The sequence below is a fragment of the Gorilla gorilla genome, chromosome 16 (assembly GCF_029281585.2).
Source record: "Gorilla gorilla gorilla isolate KB3781 chromosome 16, NHGRI_mGorGor1-v2.1_pri, whole genome shotgun sequence".
NCBI lineage: Eukaryota > Metazoa > Chordata > Mammalia > Primates > Hominidae > Gorilla > Gorilla gorilla.
In genome coordinates, this window is record NC_073240.2 from 45633498 (window position 1) to 45654485 (window position 20988).

General features: G+C 47.5%; 1 protein-coding gene across 1 annotated transcript; it reads right to left on the bottom strand.

Moving 5' to 3' along the window:
- Positions 1–3562: 3562 nt before the first annotated feature.
- Positions 3563–19674, bottom strand: LOC101136473 (sorbitol dehydrogenase-like). The gene is made up of 6 exons (XM_055363594.2): positions 19487–19674; positions 15304–15422; positions 12470–12535; positions 11673–11848; positions 8596–8717; positions 3563–7366 (listed from the first exon to the last, which is right to left on the bottom strand). Exons 1-6 carry the CDS (start codon positions 19672–19674, stop codon positions 7201–7203), a joined length of 837 nt encoding a protein of 278 aa, XP_055219569.2. The 3' UTR covers positions 3563–7200.
- Between the last annotated feature and the right edge of the window lie 1314 nt (positions 19675–20988).

A 20988-nucleotide genomic window follows, 5' to 3' on the forward strand; every position in this document is an offset into this window, starting at 1 on the left:
GTTTGTGGAATTGCTGAGAATGCTGGGTCAAGGCCAGGCTGAGGCCTTTTCTGCCACCCTGGGAACTCCTCACTTACCTTCGAGCACTTTTGCAGACTCAGGGCTCAGAGCTGGAAAAGTCTTGAGGGTCATTCATCCTACTCATTTAACAGGTCAAGAGAGAAAATTTGGTGAGACAAGGGCAGGGGCACAAGCACTTAATAAGCATAATCAGAGTGCCATTCACCAGGGGAAGAACATCAAGCTTCTTTATTCTGTCCCTATGACAAGCCTGAGGCTTGTTTTATTTTTCCCACTTAAAGGACGAGGAACCCGAAGCTTGAAGGAGTCAAGTGAGTTGCTCGAGGTCATCAGGAAGCAGAGTAGCCTAACGTGTACCCACCTCTTTCTTACTGTAGGGAGCCCAAGACATCTACACAACCCACTGGTCTCTTCCTTTTCAAGTGCCTCTTCCAAATGCAGGAGAGCTGTCCCTCCAGTCAGCCACAGGCCCATGGCCAGACACAGACTGGATGACAGAAACTTTCCCAGCCAACCACCTTGGCAATGTCTGTCTTCCCTTCGGAAGCATCGTTCCCTCTGGAACTCCATTCCGGAGGAAGGTGGCATGGCAGGAGCAAGGGCCTTCCTCAGGTCCTGGTTTTGTTGGGTGTTCAGGAAGGTGTGGGGATTTAGTGTGTGGTATAGGGGAAGGCAGGTAGGGTTTGGAGAGCTCTGGCTAGAGCCTGTCTGTCCCTGTGCTATGCTGAAAGCCCAGCTGCTCCCCAGAACCAGCAGCCCCAGTCCCCGAAGGCCAGAGCTGAGTCACTTTCTTCAGTCTGCCCTGGATGACTAGTTCCTTGCCTCCCAGCTTTTTCCGCTTTCACTTTCTCACAGATCATGTGTTGGACTCCTTCTTACTGATAACAGTTTTTCCAGAAGTTCCTGAGAATCATCAAACCTTAATACTGTCAACGCTGGCAGCCCTATCCTATCTCACATGATGGGTGGCAAGAGATATGATTCCCTTTGGTATTCCTGAAAGCAGATAGCGCAAATATGCAAGAGCACTCGAAAATCTACACAGTATTATTAAGCTATATAAGCACAGCGTTACATACACATATGTGCCCACAGAATGAAACAGCAATGTGACAAATGCTTTCAAATCACTCAGAAGGCAAAGTTCCTTAAGGGTTCTACAAATTGCCAAGTATCTTGGGGTCTGAGCATCTAAGATCTGCATGTTAACACCTGCTATGGTTTGAGTTTGTCCCCACCAAAACTCATGTTGAAATTTGATCCCCAATGTGGCAGTGTTGGGAGCAGATGCCTAATGGGAGGTGTTTGGGTCATAAGGACAGATTCCTCCCGAATGGCTTGGTGCCATTCTTGAGGTAGTGAGTTCTCACTCTGGCAAGACTGGATTAATTCTCTCAGGAATGGATTAGATCCACAAGAGTGGGTTGTTACAAAGCCAGGATGTCCCTTGAGTTTGGTTTCTTCACACGTGTCTGCTTCCCCTTTGACTTTCTCTGCAATGTTATGGTGTAGCACAAAAGCCCTTACCAGAAGACAGGGCCATGCCCTTAAACTTCCCGGCCTGCAAAACTGTGAGCTAAATAAACCCCTTTATTTGTAAATCACTCAGTCCCAAGTATTCTGTTATAGTAACACAAAATGGACTAAGCCAGTACCCAATCCAAGTCATTTTATGCCACATGGATTTGCACCTACTTGGAGAGGTCAGAACCAATAAGGAACATTCTGCACACACCACCCTTACTTCTTCCTGGTGATTTGTTAAAGTTTGGTGAATGGGCCAGGTGCGGTGGCTCTTGCCTGTAATTCTAGCACTTTGGGAGGCCGAGGCGAGTAGATTGTCTGAGCTCAAGAGACCAGCCAGGGCAACATAGTGAAACCCAGTATCTACTAAAATACAAAAAATTAGCCAGGTGTGGTGGTGTGTGCCTGTAATCCCAGCTACTCAGGAGGCTGAGACAGGAGAATCTCTTGGATCTGGGATGTGGAGGTTGCAGTGAGCTGAGATCACGCCACTGCACTCCAGCCTGGGCGACAGAATGAGATCCTGTCTCCAAAAAAAAAAAAAAAAAAAAAGGTTTGGTGAATGGCCTTTCTTTAGAGTTGCAGGGGCTCCTGCCCTGAACTTCTCAGTGAAACAGATCTCAATGGTCTTATGCTCCTCCCTCTCCCCCATTGTTTCTTTTGCTGTTTCATTGTTGATAGTGTTCAACAGCAATATGCCCCATCTTTATATATCGTAAGAAACACTAATTCTAGGTTATTACAAGCAGAAATATTTTTGTCCTGAATAACATTGTTACTGGGCCAAAAGATAGATCAGGAGTCCCAGACTTTAGTTTCCTGAAATTGCCAGGTCAGGCACAAGGCGAAGGGGCTCCTGGATACTGACTAACTTGGGTGGGCCTAGCCAGGAGAAAGACAGCAACATGTGTTCTGTACTTTCTGGGAAGATCCCTGAAGCCATCATGGAGGCTCCCCAACTTCCGAGTCGCCCATCTGTTGCTGTGGCAGTGGGAATGGATTACTTAGGAGAGGGCACTTTGCTCTCTGTAGGTGGGCAAGTTTCCTGGGCTCTCTGTTTTGCCTCCCTCTGGCTTCTTCCTCCTGTGCCGTCTGCTGTGTGCCACAGGGGATCAGGGATTCTCACCCTCCTGAGGCCCAGTGGGGAAAAGTGAACATGGCAGCCTCAAGGTTAGCTGAAGCTGCCATTTGCCCAGCCTCATCCATCCCAACTATGTCAGTGAGCCCAGGTCTGGTTAACTATTGCGGAATGCCTGTAGTAGGGAACTCTGGAAGTGTATTGGGCTGAGGTGGGATTTTCCCTCCCCACAATGCCCTGAGCAATGGAAGTGGTGAGGGGTGAGGGAGCCATGCTGCTGAATTCTGTTGGCATTCCCCCTTGTGTAAAATGGGGTGTTGGGGTGGGGCAGCCTCTGCTTGGATTTGGTTGTAAGATAAACCTGGAGGAGAAAAAAAAAGTTTGGTGAACGGTACCCAGTGTCCCCTGGAATTGAGGTGGAGGGTCAGGGGTAGGGAAGGCTTCCAGTATAAGTTCACTGATGGCGGCTCACTGCTCCACAGTAGCTGGGCCACAGTTCCCTGTGAATTCTGTGCCAGTCCTTTACAGGAGCTGTTTGTTGTCATGTCCTGGCAGTAGTCCCAGAGCTAAAAGGGACAACCAATTTTACTAATAAGGAAACTGGGGCCTGGAAAATGGCAATCTGTCCAAGTTTATGGGTCTAGGCCCCTGCTTTCCCAAGGGTGGCCTGAAGCCAGAGAGCCAGTGGCTTCATGGCCTCATCCTCAGCAGCCCCTGTGAGCTACCCAAGACCCCAGAGTCCTCCCACATCACACGAGGCCTGGGGCACCCCCAGAGATTTTCTTAGACAGTCTGAATGTCAATACTGTGTTTTCTTGTCTAACCAGGTCATCTTAAAAATGTGTGTACCCTTAACCCCAGCTATTTTCATTCTAAAATATAACTTCAAGAAATAACATACTAATAACTTCAGGAAATAATGAGTCAGGAGCACAAAAGTATGCAACAAGGGTAGTCATTGCAACTTTATTATTAGAGCAAAACTCTGTAAACTATCCAAACACTCAAAATACTGCAATTTGCTTTATAAATGATAGTCTATCCATACAATGGGATGTGGTGATTTAAAATAATGATGTGTATAATTATTGATATAGAAAGAAATTTAGCCATTTATTACATAAAAATAAGTATGTTTGTAAAACGGTATCTAGAAGACAAAGGACCCAGTTTCTTCAACATAACAGTGGCATGTAAACCAAAATGTAGGGGGAACTATAATAAAGAGGCTTAAGAAAGAAGAAAAAATAAAAAATAAAACAGGCTTAATATATCAACCGCATGCAATATGTTTAGATCCTGATTCCAGAAAAGCAAGTGTAAAAATGTAAAGTTTTGGCTGGGCATGGTGGCTCATGCCTGTAATCTCAGTGCTTTGGGAAACTGAGGCAGGAAGATTGCTTGAGGCCAGGAATTCGAGAACACCCTGGGCCACGTAGTGAGACCTTTTTAAATTTTTTTTCTCTACAAAAAGTAGCCAGGCATGGTGGTGCATGCCTATAATCCCAGCTACTCCAGAGGCTGAGACAGGAGGATCACTTGAACCCAGGAGTTTGATATTGCAGTGAGCTCTGATCAAGACCCTGTCTTTGGGGAAAAAAAAAGTAATTTTTTTCTGTTTTTTAGATGACGGAATATATGGCATGGGTTGACAGGGTATTAGCTATTATGAAATTATTATTAGTTTTGTCAGGTATAGTAATGGGAATTATTTAATAATTGTGATTTTTTTAAAGTCCTCATCTGTTTACGAGTAAAATGAAAAAAGTAAAGTACACTCCCATTAATGTTTACAAATGCATGCACATGTTTGATATGTATAGATTCATGGAAAGGGGCTGCAGGAAGCCCAGGAATTCATTCCTACCACCACCACAACCAACTAAGTTCTCAATCAATATTGATTGACTCAGTGAATCAGTCCCGGAACCAAGAATGTGAATTCCCCACAAGCTCCCCGACCTTGGGAGGCCCAGCAGCCTCTGTGTGCTCTGTCACCAGTGCCTGGCACTTGATTCACGCTTTCAGTCAACACTGAGGACCCCACCCAGTCAGCACCACGAGTGCTAGGGAGTGAAGACGTGTCAGGGCGGAGAGCTGGGAAGGACCCTACAGGCAACCTGGAAGATAGAAAGCAGCGGACTGCTCCATGGACCCTAAAGGAGAAAGAGGACATGTTGGCTCCTCTAATTCCCTCTTGCAGCCCACCTCTGGCTACAGCAGATGCTGGTGTGAAGTCACCTCTGCACTCAGTCACTGGTTCTCTGACATCTTCCCCACCCAGTCTCCCTTGTGTAGCACAGTCCTGCCTCCTCCCTCCTGGCTCCTATTGTGTGTGCAGGAGGCCTGTTGGGGAGTTGGTGGAGCCAGAGGTTAGGAGAAAGGGAGGCAAATAGGATTTATGGGATATTTGCCTTTCCCAAGAACTGTCCTCTGCTAATGATGTCAACCTAGGTTCAAGGTACAGAGGCCAAATAACAGGGAAGCAATGCTTGAAAACTAGCAGCCAGCTGGGACAGAGGTTGGGTCTGGCTACAGGCAGTGGAGCCTGGTCAGGGTCATCTCTGGGTGGCCTCCTCCACACACTGACTTCTACCTAGGGCTCAGGGAGGAGGAGGATGAAGGGGCAGCAGTGAAATGGCTTCACGAGAAGTGCATAGGCTGCAGGAAGTGCCTCCAAGACACCAGCAGACATTCTCTGGTAGAGCCTCTGCCCCTCATTCCCAGCTTCCTTCTCTCTTAAAGCCCTGGCTGAAGCAGACACTGAGCTCCTTCTCTGGGCACCTGAAAGGGGGCACAGGGCGTGAGGATGATGTTTCCACCAAGACTGCTTAGTGCATCTTCTCATCAGTAGGAGCTGCTTGGTGGGGGTGGTGGCATGGGGAGCATCATTTGTCCTCTAGGACTGGACCCCTCAGGCCTATGAGAGGCAGCATGTTGTAAAGGATTTGATGTCAGGATTCCTGGGTTCTGTCTAATCCTGGGCCATTGACTAACCCACTGTGTGATTTGCCAAGTCACTTCCCCAATCTGAGCCTCAATTTCCTCCCTTGTTAACTGAAGGGTTGTGTTAAGACAATCTTAAGGTCTCCTCTGGCATTTATATCTTCTTTATCTACAAAATGATTGTGTATGTGGCTTGTTGTGAGGATTAGAGATAATTCATGTCAATGAAATTATATTTGGTACAGAAAATATATCACCTTCAAAAATCCTGGGACCCTTTCCTCTGGGAAATGGGTAATCTAAGTCCATTCCTTGCTAAACAGGGCCATAAACAGCAGCATGAGTCAGATACCACCACCAATATTTATTACCCAAAGCAATCTGAAAGATTCGGGCACAAGGTCATGGCTTTCCCAGGTTACAAGAAAATCAGAACCTCTTCAAACTCACCCTCCACCCACAGCCGAAGTAAGGGATTAAAGGCTATAGCTCAAGCTATGTCATGGCTACTATATCCTCATTCTTGATGAATAGTCTCAAAGTCACAAGTTGGCATGATGCGACTTGGATCCAAATCTTACCAGAAAAAAAACCCACCATTAAAATAAGACGAGTTCATAGAAATCATTCCAACAGAAAGATACCGAGCCTTTACTGGCAATGAGAAGAGGAAAGATTTTCTGTTTATAATAACCAGAAAGAAATGGAACTGTCTAATAATCATCAGTTGAGTATGAGCCTAGTATGGGATGCTAATCTTCTGGGGTGGGGAAGTCTTGTGAGCTAACCAAACCCTCCTGGTCTCTGGTGAGGTCCACAGGTAGCAGTTTCCTGGTTGCCTGGTGACAAGGGACCATGCTTAGGGGTGGGGTGGGGCATGTTGGGGAGGGGGTCCTTCACTTGGCAAGTGAAATAACACAATTCTCAGAAGCTGAAGAAGAGGCAATCTTCAAACAGTGCTGAGAAGTCCTCTTACTTTTTCCACATTAGGGGAATGCAAACTGGTTTAACCTCACATGAAATTTCTTTTTTCATTTGTTTGTTTTTTTCATTTGATTTGTTTTAAAATTATCCTCGATCCAGGAAAGTGGTGCCTTTTCTTATTCTCCTTTTATCATCAAAACAAACAGCCAATATGTCTCTAGAAACATTGCGTTCTAAACTGGAAGTGCTGACAAGCCTTCATCCCAGACGCTGAGTGGCAGATTTTCATGAAAATCAGCTTCTGGGCCAGTTAAGTCTTCATGAAGTTATCTTTTCATAACTCAGCCCTCATTCCCCTCCGGGTCAGTAGCAGTGGAACCAGGAAACCCAAGGGCCAGATTTCCTTCCTCAATGAAGGCACTCCAGGAAGAAGGGGAGCTCCTGGCACCTGCCTGCCAAACTCTGCTCTACTTGCTGAACTTTGCTCAGCATGAACAGGGCATTCTGGCTACAAGTTCCCCCAAACTATCCCAGATTGTATCTTTAAGGAACACCAATTTCTCTGCGTAAGGACTTCTGTTCACAATGAATTGTATTAGTTATTCTTAACATTCAAAAGAGAAAGTTCTGCATCAGAGCCCACCCGTGTCCAGCCATTGTGCCCTGAGATCCCGAGACTGTGGGGATGAGGGCAGAGCCCATTAACATCAGAGATTCTGGTCACTGGGGTCACACTTGATCATGATTTTCAACCCCAATCCCTTTTTAAATGTTTCAAAGGCCTCCAGAGCTTTCTCCAGAGGAAACCTATGGGTGACGAGGGGTTTTACATTCACAGACTTGGACGCAAGCATCGAAATCGCCACTGGCCACCTGTAAAAGAGCACGAGCATTATATTCAACCTTCAAGAGGAAAGAGCCAGGTGCCCCAAACTACCAAGCACTAGATCAGCTTGGCCGTATTTATTGATAGCACTGTCGTTCTGCAAAGCCAATTTTACAGGCCAACAACCAAGGAAAGGACCTTACGGCTTATGATTCAGCGGTACAGAGCCTATTTCCAATTGCTCCCACCCCTCACCCACCCGCTCACTCTGCCACGTCTGCCATGGAGCCTAGAATTCCTGTGGCATGAAGGTACAAGGCACATGGTGGAGGCCACTGGGAAAAGGCAGAGAAGCCGTGGGGAGGCAGCCCAGGACAATCCAGTCACACCCACTAACAGCTCAGCTTACTGGAAAACTGGTGCCCTGATGAGGGCATGGAGTTACAGCCTCTAAAGCCAGGAGTAAGGGACACTGCTGGGGAGGGGGGGGTCTCAGCCAGAGGGCTGCAGCAGGGGAGAGGGTGGAACTGCAGAACATGGATGGGGCAAACTAAGACCCTTTCGCTTCCCAGGGTGGGCCCTAGGGTTCAGGAACGGAAGCCACAGGACTTGATTTCTTCCTTTTGTCCTCCTTTCTCTCCTTCTTCCCTTCAAAGGGAGAAAATGGAGACCTGGCAACTTAAGAAAATTGGGGGATAAAGGGGCCTAGGGTGGATAAGCAGCAGACACTCAGTAAGAGCATGCTTCAAAATCCCCTCCTTCCTTCCCGCCATCCAACCTTCTGTCCCTCCCATTCTTTTTTTTTTCTTGAGACAGAGTCTGGCTCTGTCGCCCAGGCTGGAGTGCAATGGTGCGATCTCCGCTCACTGCAATCTCTGCCTCCTGGGTTCACACCTTTCTCCTGCCTCAGCCTCCTGAGTAGCTGGGACTACAGATGCCCACCACCATGCCTGGCTAATTTTTTGTATTTTTAGTAGAGACAGGGGTCACCGTGTTAGCCAGGATGGTCTCAATCTCCTGACCTCATGATCCGCCTGCCTCGGCCTCCCAAAGTGCTGGGATTACAGGCATGAGCCACCACGCCTGGCCTTCCCATTCTTTAACTGGGAGTGAGTGTTCTCTCTTTGGATCCCTGTTATATCACACAGCTATCAGTGGGGCCAGGGAGTGCCCCCCATGAACAAACAGGCAGAGACTCATGGGCCCAGAGGCTGAGTGGGGCCTGCCATGGTCTTGCTGGAGGCTGGGCATCCCGGCTCACCCACAGCATACTCACGTGTTGCAGTATCGAAACACGCCCTTGATATCCACCTCCCGGATGGCTGCATGCAGTAGGGGTACGGTGGTCATCTCAGACCCCAGCCCCACAAGCACGAGGGTCCCACCAGTGTGAGTGGCCTGTAAAGGAGGTAAAAACAAGAAAGCTCAGAAGATAAGAAATACTGACTTCCCACTTACGATAACATATTGTCACCACACAAGTATCTTCTGGTTGCATCAGCTGAGCATCCAAAAATTCCTGAGAATGTGATTTGTGTACACTGCTGAACTGCTCAACCTGCCAACCAAACTTAACTGAGCGGGAGAGTAAACACGGTTTTCTTTAAAGTGTATTCTGAAAAAATACACTTAACCCATGGAGAACCAGGCACAGTGGGAACATCTTCCAAAGCTTTACAGATTCGGGACCCAATATTGGCTTCAGCCACCTCCACAGTCTAAGCACCTGTTCCTCCCCCAGAGCGCCCCTCCATAGGCAGCACTTTCATCAGAGCTGGAAGGAACCACTGGCCCTCTAAGCTCACCAGTGGTGAGAAAACTATAAACATGAGACAGATGGGCCACTTGTATTCTGTGGCTTAAAAAAGGCTTCATACATGCGTGCAGGCTGGCAGTTAGAAATCTTTTTGTTCCAGAGATGTTTACCTCAGCAGTATGAGCCATAATGGGTTTTGTCTTCCTTGAATGTTTATCTGCCTTATCAGTTCCCCACTTGGAGTGGGTCACAGGCAGCAGTGAAATTTCTCCTGAAAATTTCCCCAGAACTCCCTGTGAGTGCTGTGCTTGTTCCAGAGCTTTCTGGGGATCACTGTGCTCAGTGCGGTGAGAGACAGAACAATGGATAATTCAATCATGCTGGTTGTCCATTATAGTCAGCAGCAAGCATTTATTGGGACCATTCTAGGTGCTAAACAGTGGAACTAGAGAAAGGCACACGTCACAGCCTCCAGTTCTGAGATGAAGGATACACCACGATCACAGCCTCCACTTCTGAGATGAAGGATACACCATGGAGAGAGGCCTGTGGTGCCGTGAGCAAGAGGAGAACTCAGGGTTTGAGTGGTGTGGGAGTGACTCCCAGCGCTGCTGCTTCAGAGCTGTGGCACCCTGGACGTGCCCTCTCAGCCCATTTTCTAGGGAAACTACTTCCTCATCAGCACTTCCTCTCTACCTGGTGGTGAGGAGGAACACCAACTGGCCATTCCAAGCTGCCAAGATGCCAGCAGTTTGCTGACCCCAGGTCAAGGAATGCTGGAACCACCTGGACACTATCCTGTAGGTATGGCATCTGCACCAAGGATATGACATCAATTCTACCCCAAGGCATCTGCCACGTCTCATCACAAACACTATCCAGTCATAACCTGGCAGGACGGCGATGCTCAGATTTGTCCATATTTGGTCCAGCCACCTAGCCTGCTCATTGGCGGGGTGGCCTATAGCATTCTACAGCACCCGTCATGCGTGACGTCAGGAGAGACACTGCTTCAGGCCTGGTGAGGCCCATGGGTCACATTCACCTCCATGACTGCCTCAGGTAGCCTGGCAACCAGGCCCCCACCATCAACAGCTGGAAATGCCAACTGTTCCAAATGCTCTAAGGGCGGGGCACAAGAGGAAGGAGAGCCATGTCCTTTAAGTCCCCCAGCTTATACTGCCTCTCTGCGGGGTGGAGGTCACTTACCTGCTGACAACTTGAAGACAGCAGATGCAACTTACTCATGTCTTAGCCCTCAAAGTGCCCAGCACAAAGCCTGGCACATGGTAGGTACCCAAGACATACCATGGGTAGATCAATCACACACAGATCCATTGTTCCTCTCTGAGCTTCGGCTTCTTTTTGCCCCTTCCCACCTGGTGACCACTGCCTATGACAGTGAAGCAGAGGGCTGGCCGACTCCCGCTGAAACTCAGGACAGTGCCAAGGTGGCACCCGCTCCTCCCTCTCCCCCACTGCTTCCTCAGCTCCCAAGGCCACTGGGCAACTTAGTAGGAGGAGGTCTAGGCAGCTCTGCTACTCAGCTTGGTGGGTCAGCCTTCCCTAGAATGTCTCACGTGATGCAAAGTGCCCTCCTGCTGTGAGTCTCAGAAGGAAGGAGGAAGCCCACGCTACCGGGGGGAGGCTGTCTGGGAGGCAGGGATAGGAGTCCCCTGTGGTGGCGGCTGCCTGCTACCCTCTCCAGCCCTGGCCCTGTCCCCCGACCCTAGCATGGTTGTTCGTGCCCTCCTTCCCTTCCTCTCCTAAGCAGCGGGGCAACTCAGGCACTGGGGCCTGGCAGGGCTGGGCCTGGGCCTGACTTGGCTTGCCTCAAACAAGCCACAAACCCCTCAGCATAAAACGGTAACTGGTTTTCAGGGCTGTTGTGCAGATTAGGCCTCATGTTTATAAAGTACAGCAGAGAACCTGGCATACAGTAGGGCTTGGAACCTGGAAGTTGTTATTTTCCCTTCGTTTCCTCATATTTTGATCTGTCAATGCCACTCCCTCCCACCACCTCCAACTTCCTGCCAACTTCCCATAAGTGGCTGGTGGGTCGCTGAGGGGCGAGTCAGGCATTGGCAGCTTATCTGTTCCTAGGTCTGGGAGACAAAACAAGCAGTAGTCAGCTGTGACCCTGGAAAAGCACCTCACCTTCATGACTAACTGAATGACTGTCATTTTATATCAGTGACTAAAGACTGCAGTTTTCCTCAATAAAATAAGACGGGGATTTCCCACATACAATTAAGGCATGGTTCCTTGTTTTTATTCTTGATCTTTTTACCAAAACTGCACTTTTAACATCACAGATGTGATCATGAAGCCAACCACGTCCCCAAAGTGTGTGTCCTTAACATTTTTCAAGGCCCATGTATAGCTGTTATCTTGTGTGAACCTCAGATGGCCCAGTGAGGATGTAAGGCAAGTTCAAGTACAGGCTCCACACTAGAGATAAGAAAACAGAGATAGCAAAAGATGAATAAGTTTGGCTTGGGGCTCACACAGCAAGCTGGTAAAGAAGTTTGACTCCCTACTTCTGCCTCCTTCACTCCCCTACGCTGATTCCCCAAAGCTGCCCTCAGCCCACTCACGTAGATGCCCGCCTGGATGGAGGCCTCTGCCCCTGTGCACTCGATGGTGACTTCCGGCTTGCACCCCAGCAGACCTTCTACTTTCCTGGCGATTTCCTGAGGGCTCCCCTTGGAGATCTGGAGGACTAAATCAGCCCCAATCTCCTTGGCTTTAGACAATCGGGTAGCAGACAGATCTGAAGGTAAAAAAAAAAAAAAAAAAATTCTTTCAAACAAGAGAAATCTGATGACTCATTAGGAAGAAAAGAAAATCGAGGTGTAAGATCTGATGGCAACAAAGCTCTCGTGCAATGGGTGGTGGTGTTGAGCCCAACACACATACTCTTCACACCAAGCTTGTCCAACCTGCAGCCCACATGCAGCCCAGGATGGCTTTGAATATGGCCCAACACAAATCCATAAACTCTCTTAAAATATTATGAGATAAAAGAAAATTTTTTAAGCTCATCAGCTATTGTTAGTATTACTGTATTTTATGTGGGGCCCAAGACCATTCTTCCAATGTGGCCCAAGGAAGCCAAAAGATTGGACACCCCTGCCCTACACCCTCATACACCCCCATATCCACCATACAGCTACACACACACACACACACACTCTCACACAAACTCTCTCTCTCTCTGATAGCTTCTCCTAACACAAAACACACACTCACACTCCTCTATATCTCCACAGTCCATATGACACTACACACTCACCCCCTCCACACTGTCACAGATAACCTCTCCTCACACATGCACATACAGTAGGACCAGCTGTTTCCCAGTCAAGGAGATTGATAAAGAACAAAGTCTTACCAGTCTCCACTACTTGAGCTGCTCCCATTGCCTTGGCCACGAGCAAAGTGACTACCCCGATTGCCCCTAAACAAAGCAAAAGATGGAAGATTGTGAAATATTAAACATCTGCTCTCCTACTTGTCCAGGCCATGGATAGGAACTATATCTTTCGTGTGTCTCTAGCATCTATCCCAGTGCCTGGCATGATAAGACCTTAGCGGCTGTTTGTTGAATGCAGAAGAGAATGAATCCATGAAGAATTATTCTCTACATAAAATACGCTCCTAGTGCTGGGTTCTATTTAATCCTCTCAAACCTCAGAGCTAAAATTTTCCCACTTACTTCTGGGCACTAGTGGAGATAATCTCAAAGAACCACAGGATTCAAGGAAACACAAACTTATTCAGAAAATAAGAAATCTCAGAAGGTCTGGACTTGTTTTCCTGTTCTTTCTTTGCCCCTACCTTCGTGAGAACCCATCACACCTCCCCTCAGAGAAAGATATATTCCTTTTAGGTGCCCTCTGAGGACCACCTGGAGAGGGTCCTTAAGTGAGCTGGCTCCCTGGGTTGGCCCACCTGCCCAGATAGCCCCAGGATACTCAGGTATCCAAGGATTTGCCTGAGACACCCGCTTCCCCATAGTATCTGCATGCTATGTGACACTATGGTTTTAATATAAAAATCAGACCCACAGAATGAAAGCAATGCAGACTATCTTTGGGGGTTTACTTTTTGTACACACCCCCGAGAACAATTTTGTGAGCTCCCTCAGAAAACAAAACACTGAAAAATAATACCTGAAATGTCCAACAAAGCATGATTTAAAAACTACATGGGTATTAAAAATTACGCCATAACTCTCTATCTATTGACATGGAAAAATGTTCACAGTATATTGATTTTTTTTTTTTTGAGACAGAGTCTCGCTCTGTCACCCAGGCTGGAGTGCAGTGGTGCAATCAGCTCACTGCAACCTCCGCCTCCCGGGTTCAAGCAATTCTCTCACCTCAGCCTCCTAAGTAGTGGAGATTACAGGCACCCGCCACCACGCCTGGCTACTTTTTGTTTTTTTAGTAGAGATGGGGTTTCACCATGTTGGCCAGGCTGGTCTCAAATTCCTGACCTCAGGTGATCTGCCTGCCTCAGCCTCCCAAAGTGCTAGGATTACAGGCATGAGCCACCGTGCCCAGCCTCATTTTTAAAAAAGAGTAGGTAAAGGAAGCGTATTTAGCATGGTCTCAGAAAAAACTAACTAACTAAAAGATTCTATACCCAAATATTAACAGTGGTTCTCTTGGGCTAATCGGTGACGGGATTGCAGGTGAATTTCCGTGTGTGTGTGTTGGGGGCAAGGCATGCATGTGTGTGGTATGTGTGACTTATTCTCCTTTTCTATGGTAAAAAGGTACTGGATCCATGCAGATTTTTATAAGAATCTGTCACCTGAGTCCCGCAGTCTGCTAGCCCATTGTGGCAAGTCTATTCTACATCCATCACCCCTCTTAGGAAGCCCTGTGATCACTTATTTGGCCAGCCAAAGAAAATCACAAACAAGTATGAGGAACACCAGATCACACCCACAAGGAGTGTGAGCGTACTGTCTGGGTCACCAGAATGATTCGTTCTGAGGCTGCTAGGGCCTGTTCCAGATGGCTGGAAAGATGGCTGGAAACAGGGGATGAGAGAAGGCAGCTAGCTACAACCCTACTGCAGGCAGACTGCTGGCTCACAGTGGTGTGGGAGCAGACCACTGCTCACTCCTCCCACTGGCCGGGAGCCGGGTCTACCTTATTCATAGATGGGACTAGGCCATCACTTAGCTGGTATAATTTGAAAGTTCCAAGAGTTGCCCTTCCCTTTACTATCAAAAATATTTCTCTAAGGTGGAGGTTGCAGTAAGCCAAGATCACGCAAATAAAAAAATTTCCCTAGTTTCCCATCAAGGGTTCAAAAATAATCACCAGATTAATTCCCTTTTTTTTTTTTTGAGACAGAATCTCGCTCTGTCGCCCAGGCTGGAGCGCAGTGGCATGATCTTTGCTCACTGCAACCTCTGCTTCCCAGGTTCAAGTGATTCTCCTGTCTCGGCCTTCCAAGTAAGTGGGACTACAGGGGACGCACCACCACGCCTGGCTAATTTTTGTATTTTTAGTAAAGATGAGGTTTCATCATGTTGGCCAGGCTGGTCTTGAACTTTCGGCCTCAAGTGATCCACCCGCCTCAGCCTTCCCAAATGCTGGGATTATAGGCATGAGACACTGTGCCTGGCCCAGATTCATTCTTTTTGTTTGTTTGTTTTGAGATGGGGTCTTGTTTTTTTTGAGACAGGGTCTTGTTCTGTCACCCAGACTGGAGTTCAGTGGCACAATCATGGCTCACTGCACCCTTGACCTCCCAGGCTCAAGTGATCCTCCCACCTCAGCCTTCTGAGTAGCTGGGACTATAGGCACACACTACCACACCTGCTAATTTTTGTATTTTTTTGTAGAGATGGGGTTTCACCTTGTTACCCAGAGTGGTCTCGAACTCCTGGGCTCAGGTGATCCACTGGCTTTGGTCTCCCAAAGTGCTGGGATTATAGGCAGGAGTCACCGTGCCCGGCCAATTCATTCTTTAAATGAACGAAAGGGCTATGTTGCCTAGGACATATAACCCTAGTTAATATCATGTCTGCAGATACTCATTTGTTTAGCAAAGTGCTAGTCACTGAGGGAATGGGACACTGCAATCCTCCCTTACCCAGAAGGATTCTAGAACAAATCTCAAGCCTTGGAGGGGGAATGAGATGGGCAGAGGGTTCCCTGAATTCCCAGTCAATGAACCCGCAACAGGTTGGCTTCTGTTTCTTACCAGCTCCACACACAAGGACCTTGTGTCCCAGGGTAACTCCGCCTCTCCTGCAGGCATGGATCCCCACAGAAAGTGGATCAATCAGGGCGCCTTCCTCAAAGGTGACATTGTCAGGAAGCCTGAGGAGTCAATTGACACACAGAGATCCTCTGAGTTAACTACAATGCTAACAATAGTATTATATATGCCCAACGTCACTGTAATAACAACTATAGCTAACATTTATTGAGCATTGATTTATGTGCAGAGCAATGTGCTAAGCAATTTATATACATTAACTCATGTAAATCCCTGGAATAGTTCTGTGGTAGGTACTATCATTCCCATTTTATAGATGAGGAAACAGGCGTGGTGGGTTAAACGACTTGCCCCAGCGGTCCAAAGCTAGTGAGGGGCCCAAAGGGTTCAAATTAGAAGCCAGATATGTTCTCATCACAGAACCCATGCCACAATGTCCCCATCTGAAGAAGGCAACATGGTTTTCTTTGGAGAAATCAATTCAGTGAAATGAACACATTATGTTTTCTTTAACGTGCTATCCAAGCTACGGTATGGTGGTTATCATTAATAAATGAAAAGTTTGTTTATTTATTTACTTATTTATTTATTTATTTTTGAGATGGAGTCTCACTCTATCTCCCAGGCTGGAGTGTAGTGGCGCAATCTCGGCTCACTGCAAGCTCTGTCCCCCAGGTTCACACCATTCTCTCACCTCAGCCTCCTGAGCAGCTGGGATTACAAGCTCCCGCCACCATGCCGGGCTAATTTTTTGTATTTTCTAGTAGAGACGGGTTTCACCGTGTTAGCCAGGATGGTCTCGACCTCCTGACCTTGTAATCCGCCCGCCTCGGCCTCCCAAAGTGCTGGGATTATAGGTGTGAGCCACCATGCCCGGCCGAAAAGTTTATTTAACAAGGAGTTAACATGGCCACCTTCCAGCATCTCATCTGCTTCCCAAACTTACAGCCTTTTTAGTTTCACTTTAGCAAACAATCCTGACTATCACCAGTTTTGCAGAACAGTGATTTAGCAATGGGCATCACTCTGATAGTTGCCTCCCATATTATACATTCCAGAAGAACCACATCTGAGGACAGCAGCTGCCCCGCTGACCCAGGACCAGTTAAGATGAAAGGACCTGTTCCACATAGCAGATTAAAGGCTGTGTCACCTTCACTCTGGGTTCTAGGTTTTCACTTCCACTGGTATCTTGACCCTATCAATAATACAGCTGATGACGACAGCAAATATTTGCATAAAGCCTTACAGATTAGGAAGCACGCTCATCCGTTATCTCATTTAATCCTCATGAAAACCATGTTAGGCAGGTAGGGCAGGCTTTTTTTAAAAAACATTTATTTTACAGAAGAGGAAACGGAAACTCACTGACATTAAGAGAATTACCAAGGTTATGAAGCTAGGGAATGAAGGCCAGACTTAACCAAGGTGTCCTGATTCCACATCCTCTGCCTGTCCCGTATCAGCTCCATCCTGGTATGAGCAGCTGTGTAGCTAATATTAATATCCAATTTCTGCTAGTTTCTCATTGCCCAGGATTTACCCAGCACCCCAAATCTCCACACACAGGAACAGGAAAACCCTCAAGTTCCAAAAATAAATAAATGTGGCAGCCAAACCATGTGCTCATCCCCATGATCCTTTCAACAATGTCTCCGATCTTCAACAGAATAACTCGGAGTCCTCCTGTCACTGTCCCTGATCCTTGACAGAACTACTCACCAGGCCAATGGAGGCCCAGCTGCCACCCACCACCCCCTTATCCCTTCCCCTCGGCTTCTTTCCCATCACTTCCCCTACTCCAATCCACTCTCCTGCTCTGACTGCGGTCGCACTCCTTCTACTCCCCCTAGAAGTATCCCTTCTATATAATAGGAAAAAGGTGAAAATGAAATCGTGACGATTCCTAAACTCTCTCAGGGACTCCACAGGCTCCTAGACACGCCTGCCCTTCCACATCTGGGCCTCCTGAGGAACTCATAAGGGCTCTATGCAGAGGGTGGCTTGTGTGGAAACTACATCAAGGAGAGATGGGATTGGGGAAGGTGATGAGGGAAGATTGTTATCAGGAAGAATACTCTACTGATTAAGCAGATGCTGCCTCATCCGCCTGCACCCAACACAGCCAACTGTGTTGGAAAGCCACCTGGTGTGGAGGCAGAAGCGTGCACAAGGAGTCCTGGAGGCCAGCCCCACTGCCACTGACCTTGGGAAAACCACTGACTCTACCCTCCCCAATCTTGTCCAGTGGGGGTTGATGGAGAACGAGGATGAGTAGACTCCAAGTTTCTTCTCAGCCCCAACATTTCATGCTTTATAAACACCAGAGAGTGATGAGGCAACTTGGCAGTTTTTACAATGGGGTTCAGGGAACAGTCCAAATTGGGTAACAGATGATCAAGAAGCCAAGGAGGAAGCAGGAAAATAGAAAGAAAATAGGTACAAAAATAAAGAGGCTGTGGTAGTATGGGAATCCTAAAAAGACATCAGAGAGGAGGGCTTGGGTCTAGGGAAGAACTGGGGACACAGGCAGAAAGCCCCCTGGGAGGAGAAGAAAGGCAGGGCTGTAGGACTCCCCAGAGACCTTCCTCAGCACCCCCACTGCCACTGCCACTGCCAACCAGAGCCCCATCATTCCCTATAAACCACCAGCACAAGGCTCTCTTTCAGGCCTACTCCTGCACCTCCATGCCCAGACCACTAGGCCATGACTATGGCATAGCTTAGTACCATTTACTGAGCACCTACTATGTGCCAGACCTCATGCTGGAGACTTGATGTGCTTTTCTCATTGGATCTCATCAGTAATTCTGTGAGGGAGGTACCATTACTATTTCTATTTTACAGGCGAGGATATTGAGGTTACAAAATTTAAGTGACTTGCCCAAGGTCACACAGTTGTAATTGGCAGAGACCAGTGGGCTTCACCACTATGCTCTTCTGCCTTCCATGAAACTTTTGTTTGGTGTCTTGACTTGGAAAGGGCCCCAGAAAGATGGGCTCATTCAGGAACCACTTGCTGAAAGGAGTACTCTGCACATGTAACCTGCTTACTTCTAGAGCAGGTTCAGGTGTTGACTTAAACCCATCACAAGGTCTCTGGCCTGTGACTCCTCTCAAGGCTCCCAGCGGGCCCTAGAAAAACTCAGATCTGTCAGACTGCTCCTGTGACTGGCACCTGGCCTCCATCGGACAAGCCCCATCCTGGTTGAAAACCACCACTGGGGCCAGGCTGCGGTGGGAGAAGAATGCATCTGGGTTGGGTCAGGGGGAAAGCATCACTTCGGCACCCTAGAGCTCCATGGCTGGGGCCATGGGGGGGCCACACAGAAAGGGAGGCACTTTGCTTCCTCCAGACTCAACTTCACAATTTCAGGGGTGAGAATTGGAGTAGGATAGGGGAGTGCGCACAGGGCAGGAGCTTGAGACTCACAGAGACCCTAGTTTGACTCTTGGTTGTGCTCTGTGCCCAAGTCAATGAGCTTCCTTCTGCCTTGGTTAACCCAAAAATGGTGCCCACCTCAGCATTATTCTTGTGGAGATTAAATAAATTAAGGCATTCAAAGCACTTATTAGCACAAGGGCAGGCACATAGTAATAATAATTATGACTCTCCATGCATCACCTTATTTAATATTTTGGCGATTAAATGAAACTGAAGCAGAGAAAAGTTAAATCATTTCTCCAAATTCACTTGCCAGGAGGGAGTAGATCCAGGATCCCAAAGCTCAAGCCCTGGCAGCACACCACGGCACCTCAGGAAATGTCAGCCATTGCTGTCATGGTGTGTTGTTGCTATTGTCGAGGTCATTGTTGTTATAGGTTTCCTTTCTGGTGGTTGCAGTGGAAACTAATAACAGAGGATGAACCACAGGAATTCCCTCCAGGATGTATGCAGAGGGTGAGTGATTTCAGCAATAATTTTCTATTGTTGCTCTAAGTAAGGGAAACTGAAACTGAAAGACTAAAACCAACCACTGTCAGTCAGTCTTATTCCTACGGAGGCTACCCTCTCTCAATGCCACCAAGAAGAGTAGCCTGCCCAGGCGATGCCTCATGTTTGGAATTAGGAGCTGAAAGAATAAAGAAATAACCACAGGAAACAGCACCAAGTTAATGAAGGGAAAGAGGTCCCAGGTGACCCAGTGGGACTGTGGACACTAACTTGTAACAAAAGGCTGCATTGTGCTTATAGAACCAGCAGACGTTCCCGTCATCAGGGGGTGTGGCACAGAAGAAGATGGAAGGTGACAGATTGTATCGGCCAATCTTGCAGAATTCATCATTTTCTCGGGGAGCACCAGATTTGATGGCAACACGATCACCTGGAGAGGAAAACAAAGATGGCACCATGTCCGAAGGTGGGAGCAGAGTCTGCCTCCTCTTTGGTCTGGTTCTTTGTTTTCCAACCTTTGAAAACAGCAGAAGCAGAGATGTTATGAAGGCTTGCATGCTCATGGGCAGATGCCAGATGAGAGAATCTAGCTTAACGAGCCACCCTCCTCCCTGGGGACCCAGGGTGTCCTAGGCAAGTGAGGAAACTCGGGATGAAGCACAGAGTCACTCTGGGGGAAAAGGACCAGCCCCCTCCTCCACGGCCCAGTGTGGTCTGCCCTTTTTCCAGCTCCTGCAACAAGCCAAGCCACCCTATATCTCCACAGCCACTTCCCAGCTAAGGCAAGCCAAGTATATTCCCATCTCACACTGCTGGAAAAGGGGTAGCTAATACATGGAGTTTGCAGACATTTTTTCTTCATCTGTTTGGAAGATAGAAAGCAAAGCCTTTACAAAGACAACAGCTATAATTACAGCATGTTTTATGTCCAGTTTGGTCGTTTTTAGACAATAATTAGGAGTCAACTGATTCCTGGTAGTAGAACTGCAAAGGCCAATGACCTGCAGAGGCCTCATACAGTGGAGAGTAATAGTTGAGGCTTCTGAACAGCCAGCTCTATTATATTTCTATTCTATGCCTCACTACACCTGCTTGGAAACCCAGCCTGAGAACTGCTCTCTAATTGTTTTTTTTTCTATCTTTTTATTATGAAGAATTTCAAACACACAGCAAAATTCAAAGAATTGTATAGTCAACACCTGGATACCCTCCTCCTACATTCTTCAAGGAACATCTAGCTATGTTCACTTTATCACATATCTATCCATCTACCCCTCCGTCTCATCTCTGTCTCCTTCCATCAGTCTATCTTCTTTTCCGATGCATTTCAAAGCAGGCTGCAGACATCAGTATACTTCACCCTTAAATGCTTCAGCCTGCATATCATTAACTAGAGTTCAGTATTTGTTTATGGTTCTTTTTTAAAGGTATCACCTAAGAATGCAAACCCCTTTTATGATACAGAACCCTACCACTACCTCAGAAATCTTATTCCTCTGTATCTGTTCCCAGTCAATCCCCACCCCCATCCCCAGAGGACACCAATGTTTTTATTTTTATTTTTTGTACCACAGATTAGTATTGCCTGTTCTAGCACATCACAAAAATGGGATCATACAGTAGATCCTCTTTTGAATCTTGCTTCTTTCAGTTAGCATAATGCTTTTCAGATTGATCTCTGTTGTTGTGGTATTAACTGTCTGGCCAGGTGTGGTGGCTCATGCCTATAATCTCATAATCCCAGCATTTTGGGAGGTCAAGGCAGGAGGATC